Source organism: Pteropus alecto, unplaced genomic scaffold (genome assembly GCF_000325575.1).
Source record: "Pteropus alecto unplaced genomic scaffold, ASM32557v1 scaffold3, whole genome shotgun sequence".
Classification (NCBI taxonomy): domain Eukaryota; kingdom Metazoa; phylum Chordata; class Mammalia; order Chiroptera; family Pteropodidae; genus Pteropus; species Pteropus alecto.
The window spans coordinates 56,774,025-56,793,386 of record NW_006442484.1 but is presented as its reverse complement, the minus strand read 5'-3'; the positions used below and the strand labels follow the sequence as shown (position 1 = coordinate 56,793,386).

The following is a 19,362-nucleotide window of genomic DNA, read 5'->3' as shown; positions in this document are numbered from 1 at the left end:
TATTTCTGGAATTCACACCAGCATCCGATAAGGAGCCTAGGCAGAGTTAGAGTGTAGATATGATGAAAGAGAGGTCGTAGAGCACTCTAAATGCATGAGGTCACTTGTAAGAATGAAGAGATGGGTTATAAGGAAGCACAAAATTAAGTTAACTAAAAAGAGAACAAAAATATGTAAATACAAAAATTATTAGGAACAGGATGCTATGGTGGTTTAATTTTCATCTCCAGTTCTCATTTGACTTGGATGACTGCCAATGCCCTCAAATAATGAAGACTTTATATTCAGCAAAAAGAAAGAAAACAGAAATTGAAAGCACAAGTGAGATCAAATTTAAAGAAAGATTATGCAATATTCATCATCTCTAAGAATCGAACATTTCAATTAATAAGTAGTGACATGCAGAGTAGAAGACGAAATAAGCAAGCAGGTAAGGATAAAAATGCAGTATGATTTTACTAATCATGTGGCCAAGCTTTCATGGGAATCTGAAAGAACTGGCACAGTTTTAGAAGAAAGAACCCACAGGGCATGGGCAGATCTTCATTGAGAAGCCAATCCTTACAGGAAATTCCTCAAGCCTAGAAGAAAGTAACTTGATTCACATGAAAAATATGAACAAATGATACAATGTACTTCATCCACTTATACACAAATTCCTTCAATCAACTCACTCATTGCTCACCCACTATGTGCCAGGAACTACTTGCAGATGAGCCCAGCACTGACTGCCAACATGAAGACCTGCTTCCTCTTGGCCCACAAGAGTCCTACATGCTTAGGGTCACTCCCATCCCCCAAACCAACAGCAGCATTTCTTTCCAGGGTGGGATGCCAAGGCCCTTATGAGAACATGAGGTGGGGGTGGAGAAGGCAGAGTGACCAAGTGTCCTTCATCTGTCAAAGCCCACAAACCCCAGGCTCTTCCCATAGTGCTAAGAACCCTACCATGCCTCACAAGCATTGGCAGCCTGCTGCCCTCCTACCTAACAGTGATACCTGAATAATAATGACAATTGTTTGGCGCCACTTCTCCAATCACATTCTAACAAGCCAACTGTGGTATTTCAAGACACAAAATAATACCTTCGAAGCATACGACAGGGCCACATTGCACCAAGAGCAACGCACTGGCCAGCCTAATATTTGGCACTTTTGGAACAAATGCTCATAGACAATGGAGGGTTTAGAAACTGTGATGGTTTTAAGATTCTGCCATTAAGATGGCAGATAACAGCCACCAAGTTAAAGAATAATATTCGCTTGTGCAGAGTGTAGAAAGGAATGTTGGCCAATGTACTTCTTGAATCACACACACTGATACGATCAGTCATTACTATTGCATTCAAATATGAAGCATAATGCGATATGAGCTTAAAAGGAAAGATGCAAAGGGGAGGTAGAGAGGGAACTTTCACTGACCTTTCCCTGTGCATTCATGAATATTTCCCTGAAGTTGGTTTTATAATCCTATATTACAGATGAGAAAATGAGGCTCACATCACGTTGTCACTAAGCCATAGGCCAGAATTCAAAGCTTTGGGGGACTAAGGTATCATGCTTATGCTCTTTATAATTTTCCAGCAAAATGATGCAAACTCCATAAACACTTGGAAATGTGTACTTACATAAACTATTTAACTTCTAAACAACTAAAATGAGGAACCTTTTACTACAAAACAGTAGAAGGTTTTACCACCTAAAATGCTTAGTCTATTACCCTAGGGCCTATTTCTATGTGACTTTTCTCGTAAGTTACAAGTTTCCAGATAGAAAAGTAATCAGGGAAAATGCCCCAAAATAATTTACTAGTACTTAAAAACCATTCGTTATTCTATCTTCTATGTCCGTGCACCAATATAATAGAACAGTATGCAGCTGTATCAGATAATTACTCAAAGAACAGAACATAAATTCAATTTGCTACAAGGACTCACCACCTGACCATTTCAATCTACTGAAATGTCCCCCTGAATTAAGTCAAAGCAAAACACTGGTACGGCCTTCTCTTCTACTTTAGATGTTTCTGCCAACACTGACTGAGCCTCTGCTAACAAGATTTTGCACAGAGGAGTACAAGACATGCCAAATATTTAGTAGATACTGGTCGTTCCTCAGTATCTGTGTGAGATTGGTTCCAGGATCCCCGAATCCACAGATGCTCAAGTCTCTTATATAAAATGGCATAGTACAAAGCATATAGTTGGCCCCACATATCTGTTTCAATCTATTGTTGGTTAAATCTGTGGATGCAGAATATGTAGATACAGAGGGCTTTAATCCAGTGTAGCTACATTCCCTCCTCAAAATATAAATTTAAGTTCACATTAAATTTGATATAAATTTAAGTTTTAAGGGAAGAGATAGCATCTATTAGGCCATTTTGAAGGGGAAAATCAATGGGCAGGACAGCATAACTCTGGAATCAGAACTTCTCCACCAATCCCATCCATGCCTCTGCCACCTGACTACGTATTCACAGAACCAGGCCATCTTTTAGAGGCTTTCTTAGTTTTGACTAATTACCAGCTAGTCCACAGAACATACATGTGCTTGTGCCTATCATAGAACAACCTCCCCACACAAAGATATGAAAGAAGTAAAATGTCCATGTTTGCACTTGCTGGAGAAAGAAGTCTTTTAATAGGCAAAGGAATAAAAGGACAAGTAGGAGTTTGGAAGGGGTAAAAAAAAAATCACATCACTTTGGAACATAACAGGTGAAGGATTAGATAGTATGATCAAAGTTTCTTATTTTAAGCATAATTTCCCTCCCTGAAAAAAAGAAATGATCCAAGTTCTTGATTCAGGGTTAAGGAAGAATCAGCTTTATCTTTATTTTGCCAGTGAGGCCAGAATGACAACGAACGCCCATGCTGTGGAACACTGATCAACACCCCCCGCCTCCCATGCTCCTCTCTAGCTGCTCAAAGATAAACTTTATGAAGAAGTATTTGAGTGGCATTTAGGCTCTTCCACATCAATTTATGCCCTTTTGTTAAAGCAAAATGATATATTCAGCAATAATTACAGGCCTACAATCTGAGTAACTACAATGTCTCCCTTTAGTTTCTGTTGTCTTGGATAGTTATCCCTAAAGGAACAATGTCAAATAACCAGTGAGTTACTGGGCATAACTGATGGTTGTTTCAGTGCAAAACTCTGACTATGAACTTACTTTTGCTCATATATTAGAATGTGTGTGTGTGTGTGTGTGTGTGTGTAGACACACACACACACACACACACATATATTCTCAAATCAACTCTACACTTTTCTGGAAATAGACAACAGAACCCTAAAGAATGACAATTAAGAAGTTTTGCTAATGACAGACTTTAAAGTAAAAACGAGGGAGCAAATGTCTTCTTACAAATTGCTCACTGTGCACATGTATTACAGTAAAAGAAAGCAGATGTGAACGCTCACCATAGGGCTGTCTCACAGCCAGATCTCAAGCAGATCTCCATGTATTTTCAGGTTACAGGCACTGAGGGATCTAAAACATCTGGCATGCCATGACATTACATTCCCTTACCTCCACCTCTATTGCAATACTTATTGTGGTGATCATTTAGCAACATATAAAAATAGTGGATAATTATGTTGTAAACCTGAAATTAATATAATGTTGCATGGCAATTATACCTCAATAAAAAAAAAATTGTAATATTCAGATAAAAATATCCAATAAAGCAGTTTTATTTCTCAATAAATTTTTCTATGTCATAGCCGTACTTGTGCATTGTATACTTGATACTTGTGTGATTATTAATTAATTAGTTAATTAATTCAACAAATATATATTAGGCGTCAGACACTATTTTTGTTGCTATCTTTCAGCAATGAATCAAAGTAAATCTGTCCTTATAGGGATATATTTGGCTATGAGTTAGAGACAATAAGCACATAAGTATATAATAATTTTAAAAACCAATCATTTATTGAGTACTTACTATGTGCCAGGCACTATTACAAGTCCTTTATATGTTAACATATAATTTATACCTTATCACAACCCCATGAGGTCAGTACTATTATTATCCCATCACAAGGATGAAAAACGCAGACAAAGAGAATTAAATAACTTGCTGTCTTTTTGTTTAGACATTAGGAACCACATGAAAAACCACTGAGAGCTGTGTAAGTAGGCTCATAAATATGGCCCCAATAATGAAGCAGGGAAATGTAAGGCCTGCCTATATTTAACCAATTCCATCCTCGTCCCCAGCATTTACTGAGCACCTACTATGTGTCAAGTATTACACTAGGCTCTTGATAAACTAAGGTGAAAAAGACAACCATATCTCCTGTCCTTACAGGTGATGCAGGTATATGTACACCTGAAATCATGAGACTTTTTCATAGCATATATATCTCTGTGCTATTCTTTTAGGAGATAAAATCCCTTGAGACTTGTGCTACATTTTCTCCAGTCTAAATTGCCACCAAGAGCCTGACTATTAATAAAAGCATCAGGTTTCCAAAAGTTTCTAGTGCATAACACTAGATCCAAAATCCTCAAATATAAATGTATAAATTTTATGAGACCAACAAGCATTAACAAAGTAGGAGAAATGTTATCTCAACCAAACATCAACCAAACATCTGGACGTGCTTCCATAAATGAAGTAAATGTTTACCATTTTCTATTTTTTAAACACCTCTCTCCTAATGATACTAACCTCGGGGATATTATTAGCTTTTAAGTGAGTTCAAGACAAGTTTTATAGCATATCTCTTTTAGAAAAAGAGGGTAAGCTATTGGGCTTTCTTTTCTACTTCGTGGGTACACAACTGGCTCAAGTGATTTTGTGCCTTTTTCAGGCTAATAATTATAGCCAACAATCTATACTTTTACTAGGTGGCTGCTGGAAAAGGAGGTAAAATATACTTCCTACAAAATGGCAAACCTTGTGTTCTTTTCTAGGCCACAAGAAGCTAACCTTTGGAGATAACAAGAGCGTGTTTACCCACTGCTTTACACCCGTTTATAAAGCCAGCAGGCGGCAATTCCCAGTGACCACCTATGAGTCAGTCTTCTATCTATGCAGGGTGAAATTTCCTGCTCTCACCACTAATGTATTCCTTTCCTCTCCAAAGCAAAGGGTACTCTAAAATACCAGGGTGTTCCCACTACCACAAATTTCAATATAACTTCATTGTGGGAACAAATGGTAACAAACACCATATGAAATCCATTCATGATGATATAGTAATCTTAATTGGAAAATAACTGAGTGTTTAATATTTATTCTCCATGGATACTGTAAGAATTGGAGGGTAGAAGACATTTCTGTTTGGAATTTAAACTTCAAGTGTAAAATCTAAGTTGTTTTCTAATATATGTAATAAGTAATCTTTAAATATCCTCAAAAGTAATATTAGGTCAATAATTCCATAATGTTCAGATATAAGTTCTATAATGAAAACAGTAAACTTACCCTCATTTAAAAACTTAGTGTATTATTAAATTAATAAGTTAATTTGTCTTACACAGAATAAATGCTAAAGATTTATGAGTATCTTTCAGAATAAAAATTAATCATTCCTTAAAATGGTGGTCTAAAATTGAGGCATACCTTTTCCAATATAACTCTCAATACCTACCATACATCATGAAAGGAGCTTGTCCAACAAGCTTAGCAGGGTTATAATCATTTGCTTTTGGTTACATCATATATGTTTGCATGACTTTTGCTTCCATATTTGACATATTAAAACCATTTAACCTAAGCAGCACTATCCTAGCCGATTTCATTTCATATCAAAACTTTCCGTGTAAGGCGTTTCTCTAGTAACTATACATTTTTGCAAATATAGATAATCTCAATGCATGGCACATAAAGTGTGTAGTCATGAAAAATTAAACTATTTAAAAGCTACAAAATGGTGGAAATGGGAAGAACCATAGAATTTATTCAATTCAATCTCACTGTTTGAAAGATGAGGAAACTAGCTCTAGAAGGTTACTCTACAAATAGTGATTAAATATTTTTTTAAAAATCAGCTGGACAGTTTGCCCAAATTACTTAGAACACTAACTTTCAAGTGGCATTCCTCTAGTTGTAGAGTTTGTCTGGAAGATCTCAGGGACTACCTGGGAGTCCAGGAGTTCTGGCTATCCATCTCTTGTTAAACCAGATAAGGTCTTATTTTATCTGTTTCAGATGTGGGGTTCAGTATAAAAATTCATTTGAAGAAGGAATGCCACTGCTATAACAAATATAATGAGCATGACTTTGGATACCTGAGTCAATTTGTCATTTTTTTTCCGAGTCAAATTTAAATTATTTTCATTCTAACAATCCCAATAGCATCATAGGGTGGTAAAGGGGCCAAGCCAATGTAGTGGGAGGTTCAACAGTGTGGCTCTCAAAAAAAAACAAAAGGATTCAAAAAGATAACCAGGCCATGGCTCCAGTGAGAGATGCACAAACCCTGAGTCATCATCTTCAATTTTTCAAACTAATCAATTGCAAAATCAACACAAGCAGAGACATCAGAGCAGTGCCACATATACTACAGCCACAAAACACTGATGTCAAGGCCATATTTATAACAGGTACTGACCATTAATGTCCACTTTAGAAAACTCTGGACGTGGGGCTGTTAAGCAAACCTCATCTGACAGTTTGTTTTCTCGCCTTTGACAGAGAACATTTCACTTCTAAAATCACGAATCATGACTAAAGGAGTCTAACAAACCTGTAATTCTACCTAATGGGTCTATCACATTTCAACGATTCAGATAAACCCGAAGACAAAAAAATGTCTTACAATAAAAACTGAAGTATAGGTCCGCTCATTATGTTGGATGTTACCCCCAAAAGTTATTAAACTAAAATCAACTATTTATTATTTTGTTTTTAATCATAAAATAATTTTGTTAAAGAAAATAACTATTGCAGAATCTTTTTTATTACTAGATTGGCTTAAAGATCTGTAGAATATAAAATATAGTTGGACTAATACATACTTCTTTAGCAGACACCTAAAAAGTTATTCAAAGGTAAAGATTAAGTATTCCTTAAAAAATATTAAATTATATAAGACAACCTGAAACACATAGGTTAAAAGTCTAAGTAGTACAAGAAAATGTATTCTTATAGTCATCTCTTGAAGACCTGAGTATCTAAAATATTCTATAAATACATGCTTTACTATTCTGAACTTCTTTAAAAGGATTCAAGTAAAATACTCACAGTTACTAATCACTCCTCCCAGTGGATCGCCTTTAAAATCAAATTCAATATCCATATATTTGCCCTGCCGAAAAAATACTTTGTGAGTTTTCAGGTTCACCTCAAAATATTCAGTCAGCATATCTTCTTAAAGAATAGCATACCAAGCTCTTTATACACTTGTTTAAATATAATTAAGAAAGTTACAGTTTATGTAACCATGATGCAAAACAATATGTCTCCATGAATAATTCATATTAAATACCACATTAGTTCAAAACTAACATATCCCACTGCTAATTCAAGAATAGATCTTCTCAGCCGTCATGTAACTTTTCCATTTCAGATTTGTGTTTCAAATTCTGAAGTGTGTATTCAAGTCAAGAATAAAACTAACAAAAATAAGTATTCCTTGCATATGCACTAGTTGAAAAGATAAATTATTTCATTTTTATAGGCAAAATATGTTTTAAGCCATGGCTAGAAACTCTAAACGTACTGGATGGTAGAACACTTAAAAGTACTGTTTTTATATCTACTCAAATCAAATACATAATTATGTGGTTTGGCCAGCTCAGAATCAAACACTGAACAGTATTACTCTCTTGGGTTTTTGATCTAGATTACACAGCAATATATAACCAGGTTCATATTACACTTTACAGATCGTGTATTAAACACGGAGAAAATACACAGGACTTTCATACTGTGATTTTTAAAGAATTGGTCTACAATTGTCTAGTTAAAGAGTAACAAGTCTAAGAGAATAGCCCTGAGAGCTGTTTTTTGTTTGGAAACGGGTGTGTTGATCTAATAAGTAGTCTTTGGTTTTGTTTCATGTTCTACCTTAACAATAGTCAGATAGATGGTTTATAAATAATTCTCCCAAAAAATTACTTTAACTCTTTTCTGTTTTCAAAATAGAGAGAAGAAACATGGTCACATGGCACTCAGTCAATGATGCAATTTACCTTTTGTTAGCTCATGCATGCTCTCTCACTTCCTCTTCATTATCATGGGTCATCTGCTATTTTAAAGTCTTCACTTATTTTTAAGCGAAGGTCTATCAACTACTTCCTAGATACTGAAGCCTTCACAAGGGAAAGCAAGGCACAATTCTTATCCTCAAAAACTTACAGTCTAGGGGAGAATTAAGACAGGTAAACAGGGCATTACTGTGTATGGGGACACATCCTACAGTGGCCATGGCGCTATGCACAAAGAAAGGGAGAGCAGGACAAAGGGAGAGCAGGAAGCCTGTCCTAACTTAAATGCAAAGTATCAGAAGTTAGGCAGGCAAGGAGGTGGGAGAGCAGGAAGGAGCAGGCATAAGAACCAGCATGTGTGAAGATGGTGAGGGAAGCTGGAGCACATCATGACATCAAGACATTCTCCTGACAACTAAGTCAAGACATTAAAGGTTCCTAAACAAGGATGCCAAGATCAGACTCGCCTCTTTACAAGATCACTCTGGCTAGTGTGGAATAGACTGGAAAAGAACAAAACCAAATGTAGCTGAGAGGAGGTGGCAGTAATCAGAGAAGAAATGTTGGTAGCTTTAAGCAGGAGTAGCAAAAGGGAAAAGTAAGCAGTTGAGAGCTACCCAGAGAGTCACAACGACAGGTCCTGGGTGCATGTACAAGGTCAGAAAGAGAGAAGGGGGACAAGGATTAAAAAGTCCAGGAATCTGGCTCAGGCAACCGAGTATATAGTGATGTTCCATGATGGTAGGGGACAAAGCAGGCAAAGCAGCTACAAAGGAGGCGGGAAAGGGTAACTTCACAAGAGAGTGAGAGGTCGATCATATGAGAGGGGACAATTTTGATGGAAGGTGGTCCCTGGGCATGAGAGGCCATAGGACGGAGCATAGGTAGAGGGATTAGGATCAGTATGAGACCAGAGTTGAAAATTTCCCAGTGTGACAGGAAGGTATATATACAGATAAAGGGATAGGTGAGGCAGAAAAAAGGTTGAAGGTTTAGATAAGGAGGAAGATGGTGATGATGATGATATTTCTGTGAAGTAGGCATAATATCACCAGCTAAGAGTAAAGGATAGGATGTTTGAAGAGAGTAGAACAAACACTGTGGAAAATGAGAAAGGAAGCTGAGTAGGGATAAACTATTGGACAGCACTGAGAATTCTGTTGATACTGGTATGGCACTCATCCCATTTAGCCACATCCTGATTACTGCCAAAAGCCTGGTTCTGATCGTGTCACTGTCTACTCAGAAATAACCAGTGGCTTCCCATTGCCTACAAAATAAAGTCTGAGACCCTGAATCAGATACTCCAGTTGCGTCCTTAACCCACCTTTTCCAGCCCTCTGGCCTGCGGCTCCCTTCCAGACCAGACCCTCTGGTCTAGCCACTAACTGACAAGTGCAGGTCCACACTGGTTCTCTCCTCGGTTTCTCATGCTGTACTGCCAGCTCTGCCTGCTCTCCACTCGATTTGAGCACATATAAATCTCACAGGCCATTCAAGACTGTCTTCTGCCCCAGACTCCCCCAGCTTCTCTATTCCGAACTTCACAAAACTTAATCTGCACCTCTCATGGGGAACTTATTATGAGTTGTGCTGTAATTACTTTTAGAAAACATGTCCATTTTTTCTGACTGCTCAATAAGCTTCTTAAAGGTAACATCAATAAATGTTTTCTGAGTGCCCACTATGGTGCCAGGCACTGTTCTAGGAACTGAAGCCCCATAGCGAACAAGAAGGCCGAGGACCTTGCTCCCATAGATCTCACTCTCTAAGGTCAAGGGTCATGTAAACAGGGGAAGTGAATATAATAATTCCAGAGACTAATGAATGCCAGAAAAAAATAAAAACAGGATGAAGTCACAGAGTCTAGAAAAGGCATCATGGAAAGGAAATTTGAGGTGATATCTAAATAGTACGAGATGCAGGCCACGCAAAGATTTGAGGACAGAGCACAGGCAACTGCGAAGACTAAGGCTAGACAGTGCTTGGTAGGCCTGACAGTCACAAAGTCCTGTGTGGCAGAGACCGAGTAAGGGCAGACAAGGGCAGAGCAGGCCCCCCAGCCTATGCAGGATTTCCCCAGGGAGCCTGTACTGTATTCCAGGTTCAAGGGGGGAACCATCCAAGGCTTTCAGCAGGGCAGTGATGAGACTTAAGTTTGTAAAGATCACTCCGGCTGCTGGTAGGAAAAGGATAATAGGCTGCAAGAGGAGATACAGGGAGACCTATGTCTAAAAAAAAACAGAGTTTTTAAAGAAAACTTGGGTTTTTCATTCCTACTGAATGAGAGGTTTGGTAATAAAATTTTTCTGACCCTCTAGGTTCTTTCCTATACTCACCAGTGCCTAACTTGGCTCTTTGTACATAGCAGATATTCAACGAATTACTCTTCTCCCTTCCTCTGAAATCCTTGGCTGAGAGCAATGATTTCCAAAGCCTTATTATTATTATTATTATTTTTCAAAAACAGTGAGTCCCTTTCTTAATAGAAGCTCAATCTGTCAAACTAGAAGTGATAGAGGTGTGGGGGACATTGTGAGTCACTTTCACGGGAGCACTGGTCTAAAATGTCAACCACAACAAGCGTACCTATCTAAACCACCACAGGATCGACCACATTTCTCAATGAAGAAATCAAGTCGTTAATTCTGGTTAACCCATCAAACACTGTCAAAGAAAATCAGTTTCTCTGGAGTCATAAACCACTATTATACATAGTAGTAACTTTAAACACAACAGAGTTCTACTATAAGATTATTTCATGGGTTTGAGTATGTTACTGGTCAAGTGACAGACCAAAAAGCAGAGAAATAACTAAAAATTGGGCATGAAATGACTTAGCCTATAATCCAGCATTAATCTCACATCTCAATCCTATTATAATAGGATTTCTCTGAAGTTTCTTAGTAAGTCAAATCACCTTCCAAGCCTTTCACTAGATTTCAAAGTCACAAAGTAGTAATGACTCTTTAAGCAATATGGTTTTCTCTATTTTTATGGTCTGTAGACTAAATCTATTTGCAAATATTTTTTGTAAAGTGTGTGTAGTTTGCAAACAGCAAAAATAAAATCTCCATAAAGAAGCTTGAGCTATTGGAATTACTTCTATCTGCCCACACGTTGCTTCTAATTCTATTCATGTAATGAGATTAGCCATGTTACCTCAACAAGGAAAGGCATGGCTCAAATCAGTTATAACAACTGAAGGGGCTAATCCAATGGAAAAAATTCACAGCTTCTGAATTAGGAACCTCCCACTTTCCAAGCTATCAAAACTATCTCCATGGAAGGTCATTTTCTTGCCTTAAGCACTGAATGACTCCAATAAGAAAAAACCGAAAGGGGCTAAAGAGGAAGGGAAGAGAAAGAGCAGGAAGGGTCTGGAGACAGGAGGCATGAAAGATCATGGAAAACAGTCTCAAATAAGGCATATGAGAAGAGAGCTTATAAAGTAAATGATCTTTTATTACAAAATTTATAAAATTCGTTAAACCAGAAAAAAAGGGCCCGATTTCGTAATGTCATCATCACACTCAACGTATTTTCCTCAGCTGCCTCCAGATAGTGTCTATGTCTCTGTAAAGACCAGAGGCACAACAGAGCAAGGCACGGCTAGAGATCCCCGTGGGCAGATGTGCAGAGTACATGCTGGAGAGCAATGGGAGATGATGCTGGAAAGGTTTCTGTTAGTAGAACTGGCATTTTCCACCTCAACCAAATTCCAAACAACTACTTTCAGTTTTTGCTATTCAGTCCCCCTCCCTGATTCCATTAGCTGTCACTGCCAAACTGAATGATTTTACTTTCTAAAGTTTTAGAATATACCTCTATCTGTTTTGATCCTACTGCACAAAGGACAAAAGCTGTAGACAAACTTGACACCCAGCTTATCCTTCTTTCTACTTAATTTCTGACTCTTAATTATGATTTCTAAACACCAAAACTCAGATAAGTAAAGAGTTATTCTAAATAGCCTCATTGAAATTACTCATGGAAAAAAAAAAAAAAATAGCTTGTCACTCCAAGAGGAATTAAAAAGGAAAATTCCAGAAAGCAAAAAATAGTCCTTATAAAACTTTTAGTATCTCAACAGCAATGGTATTCTAATTTTTAAAATTTGTGTATGAAGAAATAGTAAACATCTACAAGTTATTTAAACATACATGAGCTAAATATTAGTGTTAACACTTATGCTTATACAAATACTTACAAATCTAGAGGAGTTGTCATTCCTTACAGTCTTGGCATTTCCAAAAGCTATTAAGAAAGAAACAGTTGCATAGTTAAAATTGACAGAAAAATAATTTTGAACAGAGATAAAACAAATGTAATATTTGACATCTATAAATCTTAGAAAATACAACTTGTAGCAATGACATTTCCGTCCAGAATTTCCATAGAAACATACTTAACTGAAGCATACTAAAGCTGCCATGTCTTATTATAAGTTCATATAAAAAAAGTCATTCCTATGATTCGTGGAGTTTTTTTAAGTATTACTGTAACTTAACCTCTTCTAATTCAAGACCTTTTAACTGTTTTGACAGTAGTCAACTGAGTGGCAAACAAGCCAGGCTTCTATGATCTCCAACTACTATCAGTGAATAAGGTTATTTCAGAGATAACTCCTACTTAAAATTACCAAAGATTTTGTGAAATTTAGTAAGATTTCCAGATAGAATAAGTCCTGAGAAACTTTGTTTAATTAATTTTAAGTAAAGCTATTTAAATGTGATTAAATATGCAATAGAAAGAGTAAGAGATTTAAAAACTAAGGTCATTTCCAATAGTCAAAACGCAAAACGCTACACAGTTTATGGCTGTCAGACCGAATTGAAACTTTCCAGAATATAATGAAAACTAAACTGTCCCATACTGCAAAATTCAAATGTTCCAGTCTCTGCTGCCTCAGAGCCAGGATCTCCCACAGGACTTCCTTTTATTTTATTTTACCTTTTTGCCTTTTTATTATTATTATTAATTTATTTTTTTATGGTGACATTGGTTAACGAAATCTGATAAGTTTCAGCTGTACATTTTAACACTAAGGCATATATATTTACATTGTGTGTTCGCCTCCCATAATTAGTTTTCTTTCTGTCACCACATATTTGACCCCTTTTATCCTGCCTACCTCCCCCCTTCCCCCACCCTCTGGCAGGACTTCCTCTTAAATGAGGGCACATAAGAGCCACGGGTTCATGCTGCCCAGGCACCGAGCGCTCCTGTTTAACACGGGTAGTTCATACTGTCATAAGGTAAAAGGATTGTTTCACCTAGCTTATGCGCAAGGCAGGGCCAATTAGTCCGGGCCATTGTAGCAGAGAATTAAGTTAAATAAATATAAGTTATATAAGCAGAGAGGATCCCTGTTTGGTGCTTTGGAAGCTCAGCAGGGGACACCTCAAACTTTAAAGTGCAAACCCTATCACCTGGGGATCTTGTTCAAGTGCAGATGTTTATTCAGAGGGTCTAGGGATGGGCATGAAATTCTGCATATCTACCAATGCTCCCCCATGATCACTCCAAGGCTGTTACTGGGATCTCTGGACCACACTGCAGCTAGTAAGGACTGAAGAGACATGATGATGTAGTGAACAGAACCAGATCTTCAGATTAAGAGGCCAGGAGTCAAATCCCTGGAAAACTCCATAACTTCATTAAATTAAACGGAGAGAGTAAGATTAGAGTAACAAGAGTTCAAATGCCAACTAAGAACTAAAAGGTGGTCCAAGTTTTGAAAGCAACCACCAGATCAGGTGGGGAAGTGTATGTTAAAGTCAAAGTTCACCTTGGATACTCGGGAGCCAAACCTGATAACGTTGTATTTCACATTAGCTGGTTTTTTTATGTTTTTGACTTTTAAAAAATAGATGGCTCCTGCTCAGTTAAGACAAAATTTACAAAGTCAACACAAAGAAAGTTCTTTGTATCAGACATTCTCCTTGGAATGGGTATGGTTTGGTAGGTCTGACACCAAATCCTTTTAATTGAAAATAAACTCAGGTGCTATATCGAGTGAGAAAACCTACACACAAGAAATACTCAAACAATGATGTTTGTCAAAGAGGTTCACATTACTATCCCATGTCCATCACTAGCTAAAAAGCTTTAATAAATACAATCTTGAGAATGGCAGTGTTGACCTAGCTATCATGAAGATCATGACATTTTTCGTATTTTCACAGGCTAGTCCTTCCTGGTGGGTGAGACCACGTAGGGGTGCCGAGTTAACTAACTTGCACAGCCCCAAAGTCCAGCTCAAGATGCTGGTACATAAAAGACAGTTTATTGTGCCTTGAAGGTCAAGGGCAAGTGAAAGAATTGCTTCAAAAAATTTTTACTCAAGGCTCCATTTGCAAGCCATAAACCATCTTTTCATCAAACAAATCTGAGTTGCACATTACTAAACATAGCTCTAAACACAAACGTCTTTTATTGTGAGCCACAGAACCAAAAACAAGTGTTCCATTATAGAACACTTGAGACACATTCCTCAATTGTTTTTTTAAGTTCATTGTTCTAAATGTTCATTTACAGTAGCAGCTCCAGTTAAAAGTAAAGCATTCCCATAAAAGATAATGCATGCCCACAGCAGACATTTCTTCCATTTCCTGCACTGGAGCCTTGCTCCAAAAACCATCGAATAAAGGGCCAGATTCTAATCACAGATGCAAGCTATAGCATTCCACAGTGCTTCTCCTTTAGATCACGGCGTTCTTAAAATAAATATATGCAGAAATATAACACATGGACAGCATTCTAACTTAAAACAAAAAGTCAAATACTAAAATGATGAAATGAAGATAGAGCACTTTCTATAATAGCTTTTTATTTGTTAAGGTACTGAAGGGGAAGAAAGATCAATAAAAATATAATAGATGTTTCAGCCTCTGCTTTTCACAAAGTTCAAGTATTTCATGGCTCCTATTTCACTGTCTGGGAGATAAAGATGCATGGTATCTCCTTGTAATAAAGTAGAAGGAAGGGGCCAGGCCAGGGGTCCCCAACCTTTGGGCCATAGACCAGTACTGGTCAGTGGGCTGTTAGGAACTGGGACACAAAGCAGGAGGTGAGCGGTGGACCAGCCAGCAAAGCTTCACCTGTATTCGCAGCCACTCCACAGCACTAGCATCCCCACCTCAGATCATCAGGCATTAGATTCTCATAAGAGCACCAGTCTCTAGTGCCAAAAAGGTCGGGAACCGCTAGACAAAGACAACAGGCAGAGTTCTGTCCCTCCACACTGAGGGTATCTCCCTATCCCAAAGCAGTTCTGCTTTAATCCACGCTAGATTTTGACCTTCCATAACTGAACAAAGGGTTGAATGAACCAAACTACCCTTCTAGACCAGAGATTCTAATCAGGGGTGGTTTTGACCCCACGGGGGACATTTGGCAATGTCCGGAGACATTTTCAATGGCAACAACTACGGAGAGGGGGACTACCAGCACCTCGTGGTAGAGGGCAGGGATGCTGCCAAACATCCTACAGTGCACAGACCAGCCCGCCACAGCAAAGACTTATCCAGTCCAAAATGTCAATAGTGCCAAGGTTAAGAAACTCTATTCTACCCCAACGATTGTGTTAAATGACAATTAAAACATGCTTACAACATACAGCAACGTTAAGGGCTTGTCACCAATAGAGCAAGACTCTGATTTACTGTTTCCAAAGTAAAGGATGGTTTTTATCGATGGTTCAAGCCAACCTCCATGGCATTAAGGGGACTCGCCTCTGGCTTTGTTTTCTGATGGGATAATGGAATGAATGTTGGTGTCCCTCCCCCATTCACATGTTGACGCTCTAACCCCTGTGTGATGGTATCTGAAGACAGGGCCTTTGGAAGGTAATTAGGGTTAGATGAAGTCATAAGCCAGCCAGGCTCCCACCACCACGTTCAAAGAAGAGGTCATGTGATCACACGGCAGTGAGACAGCTGTCACCTGTAAGCCAAGATTCCTCAAAAGGAAACCCACCTTGCCAGCACCTTGATCTTAGACTTCTGAGCCTCCCTCCACAAGTGTTGGGAAATAAATTTCTGTTGTTTATGCCATCTAGTCTACGGTATTCTGTCATGGCAGCCAGAGCTGACTAATACAGATGACCACACACAGAGTTTGAGCTCTACAATCAGGTTTTGGCTCTCTATGGCCCTGAAAACACTGGCCCTTAAATGCTTCCCTGGCATAACCTTGGTTTCCCTGACAACAGAAATAAGCAGCCACGTGTATAACTACACTCAAGTTGCTCTTTTCCACCAAGTTTTTCCTAGCTAGCAAGTCAAATGCAAATATCAGTTGATCATTTTTAAGCAAAATTTAAGTGATTCGAATAAAAACTGAAAGGGGAAAAAAAAAAACAATCTAAGTGGGAAAGCTCCTTTTACATGAATAAACTGTTGCCTCCTTTAAGCACTAAAGCCAACAGTTCTTAGGATGTAGCTCATTTGCTCAGCAGGTCTGGGCCTGAATCTCTTCCTTCCTCTTCCCTCCCAGCCCACCTCCCAGCACATCAAGTATCTGAGGTGCCCTGAAAACTAGATCTACTGTTCAAGTCACATCAACCTGATGTACACAGAAAATCCTACCTTCCAGGACTGGGTTGGACTGTAAAAGCTGTTCTTTGACTTGATTAACTTCTGCTCCTTTTCCACAAACAGCTGCTACATAGGACATCACAAGCTTGCTGGCCTCTGTGGATGAAAACAAGCCATATTAATAAATGAAACAGAAATATCTTTCAAAATTCTTGGAGGAAGGAAATTGTGGTAAGGGTACCCACTAACAGTGTTTTCAAATGACTCTATACCTGGGAGTAAATACTGCTTTAGAAATCTTTTAAAATATGTCTTTTCCATTCAATGACATGTCATTAATTCAGATATAATAGGAATTGTGCTTAAAGGTTATGTCACCCGGCTGCTAAAAAATTTTCTGAATAACATAGCTAACAAAATCTCAAGAAAAGTATCTTCTTAAAGCAATCATTTATATACGATTACTATATGACACACAGATGATTCAAGCCAAAAATAACTTCATAACCTGGGTATCTTTACCAAATAGATTTTTAAATTAAAACAAAAACAAAAACAAAACCTGTTCTCAAAAATATTTTCTAAATCAAACCAGTTTGCTCACAATTAGACTAAATTACTCTTCGACTCGATTAAAAAAAAGCTAAGCAGCTAATCTAAGGATTTTGATAGCAAGAAATATAACCTTTTCAGGGCACTATTGTTTGCACAGGCTTCACTAGTAACCCTGAAAGGTAAACTGCTAAAAGAAGCAGGCCACCTGAGGCACACAAAGAACCCTTAGCTCAAAGGTGGACAAAACTTGTTTTGGGTGGTTCCATCCATCTGGGTCTATCGGTCCATGTCGCCTCTCAGCACTTGCTTCCTCAATGCTGATCCTTTTAATACTGAGTTCCAAGGAATGCTAATAGGTATTCAGGAAAAATGAGGTCTAAAGTCAAATGAATTTGGGGGCCACAGGGAGCTAGATGAAGTGAAACAGGCTTCCTTTTTAAAGGGCTTCTCGGAGGATCACGTGCATTGTGGAACTCTGGAAAAGAATCTAGAATGCTGCATTTCGCAAACTTATATTTGCCATGCAATCTGTTCCTCATTGAGCTGGTTCTAATGTTCCATACTTATATTTGCCATGCAATCTGTTCCTCATTGAGCTGGTTCTAATGTTCCATAATCAGGATCTGAGAAATGCTCCTCATTTGGGCCGTCGAGGTAAGGAAAGCAATCTCCCCAAATCTTGCTTTCTCTCAAGTCTTTGTTCTGGTGGCACTGTCTGAGAGCAAGACAGCTTTCCCCAGGTTTGAGGGGGAGTCTCTCTGCCTCTGAGTCCAGGAGGCAAATTTCAACACTGCCATTTCTCTTGCACAGACCTGGAAGCAGGTGGCTGCCGACCTATTCTCCATTGTTGAAGAAATAAAAAATGAACAACTGGAATGTGACCTTGGGAGCATTGCCCAACACTTGCTTTAGGGCCTTTGAGCAACCCAAAAGTGACTAACAGGAGCCGCTGAGCACCAAGTGCAGGTCACATAAAGTGCTCCAGCACTAGGATGACAGCTTCTGGAGGACTAGCAAATATAGTATAGGGAAAGTAACCGATCTCACGGAGCCCCGAGAACTGTGGTGAGAGGCTGGGTACTTCCTTCAGTGGCTGGAGTTAGGTCTTCCTCCAATTTGCTTTCTGTGAAATGCAAGGGTACAAACAGATTCTCTGCTGATCTGTGATACCTACTTTCTGCTGTTTCCTTTTAAAGATTGTAACTGAGAAACGTCAATCTTTTCATCTTTGCAATACCATTCCTCCAAAGGGCATTCTCCCCTAACACCTCCATTGTGTAAAGTTCCTGAACTACATTTTCCATTGTTCTCAGGGTTTACCTAAAAGCTGGTGAACTGTATGTACATACTACAGTTGCTCTGTTCAGGCTGACCTGGCCTCAGTTATGAACAAAGGTTTATATATTATGTTTTATTTGACTTCTTGGTTCCACATTTCCCTCTACCTACCAGTCCAAACTGGAACTCTTCTTCTGGTCACTTCGGGATATTCTTTCCAGGCTTTATGCCTTTTGAGGTCAAGTGAGACTGCCCTCCCAGCCAATTCCTGACATCCCATGATATCTGGCCTCCAACTCTGGGCCAACTCTCCTGAATCATCCTCACACTGCAATCTGCAGTTTCGGCTCTGAAGCAACTCACCTCCAGGCTTTCTTTCTCTTCATTCTGCTTTCTCAGCAGCACTCTTTGCTCCCCATCCCCACCTACAGCCTCACATATATTGTACGTATTCTTCTTTCTTGACATAAATTTCTGACCTATATGTCCACCTGTTATACCATTAGAAGACTGAAAGCATTTATAGGCAAAGTAATTGTCCCAAATATTGGCAAATACACACACACACACACACTCACACACTCTCTCTCTCTCTCTCTCTCTCTCTCTCTCTCTCTCTCTCTCTCTCTCTCTCTCTTTCTCTCTCACTCTCTTTCTCTCTCTCTAAAAGGGTAAGTTTTCTTTTAGGTAAATTGACAAAAAGTATTAAAAGGCCAGGCCAGGCTGCTTGTTTGTTCCAATGATTATAGAATTCACTGCTGCCTCAACTCAAGCCTCAAAGTTCAGATACACGATCACACCAAGTTCTCATTATTTTTT

General features: G+C 38.5%; 1 protein-coding gene across 1 annotated transcript in view; it reads right to left on the bottom strand.

The window, feature by feature from the left end:
* MYO1B (myosin IB) overlaps positions 1–19,362 on the bottom strand; it is a 160,013-nt gene that overhangs the window by 58,126 nt on the left and 82,525 nt on the right. Inside the window, 3 exon segments of the mRNA XM_015596757.2 lie at positions 7,206–7,269; positions 12,381–12,427; positions 16,762–16,866. Coding sequence (XP_015452243.1) covers positions 7,206–7,269; positions 12,381–12,427; positions 16,762–16,866 — 216 coding nt within the window.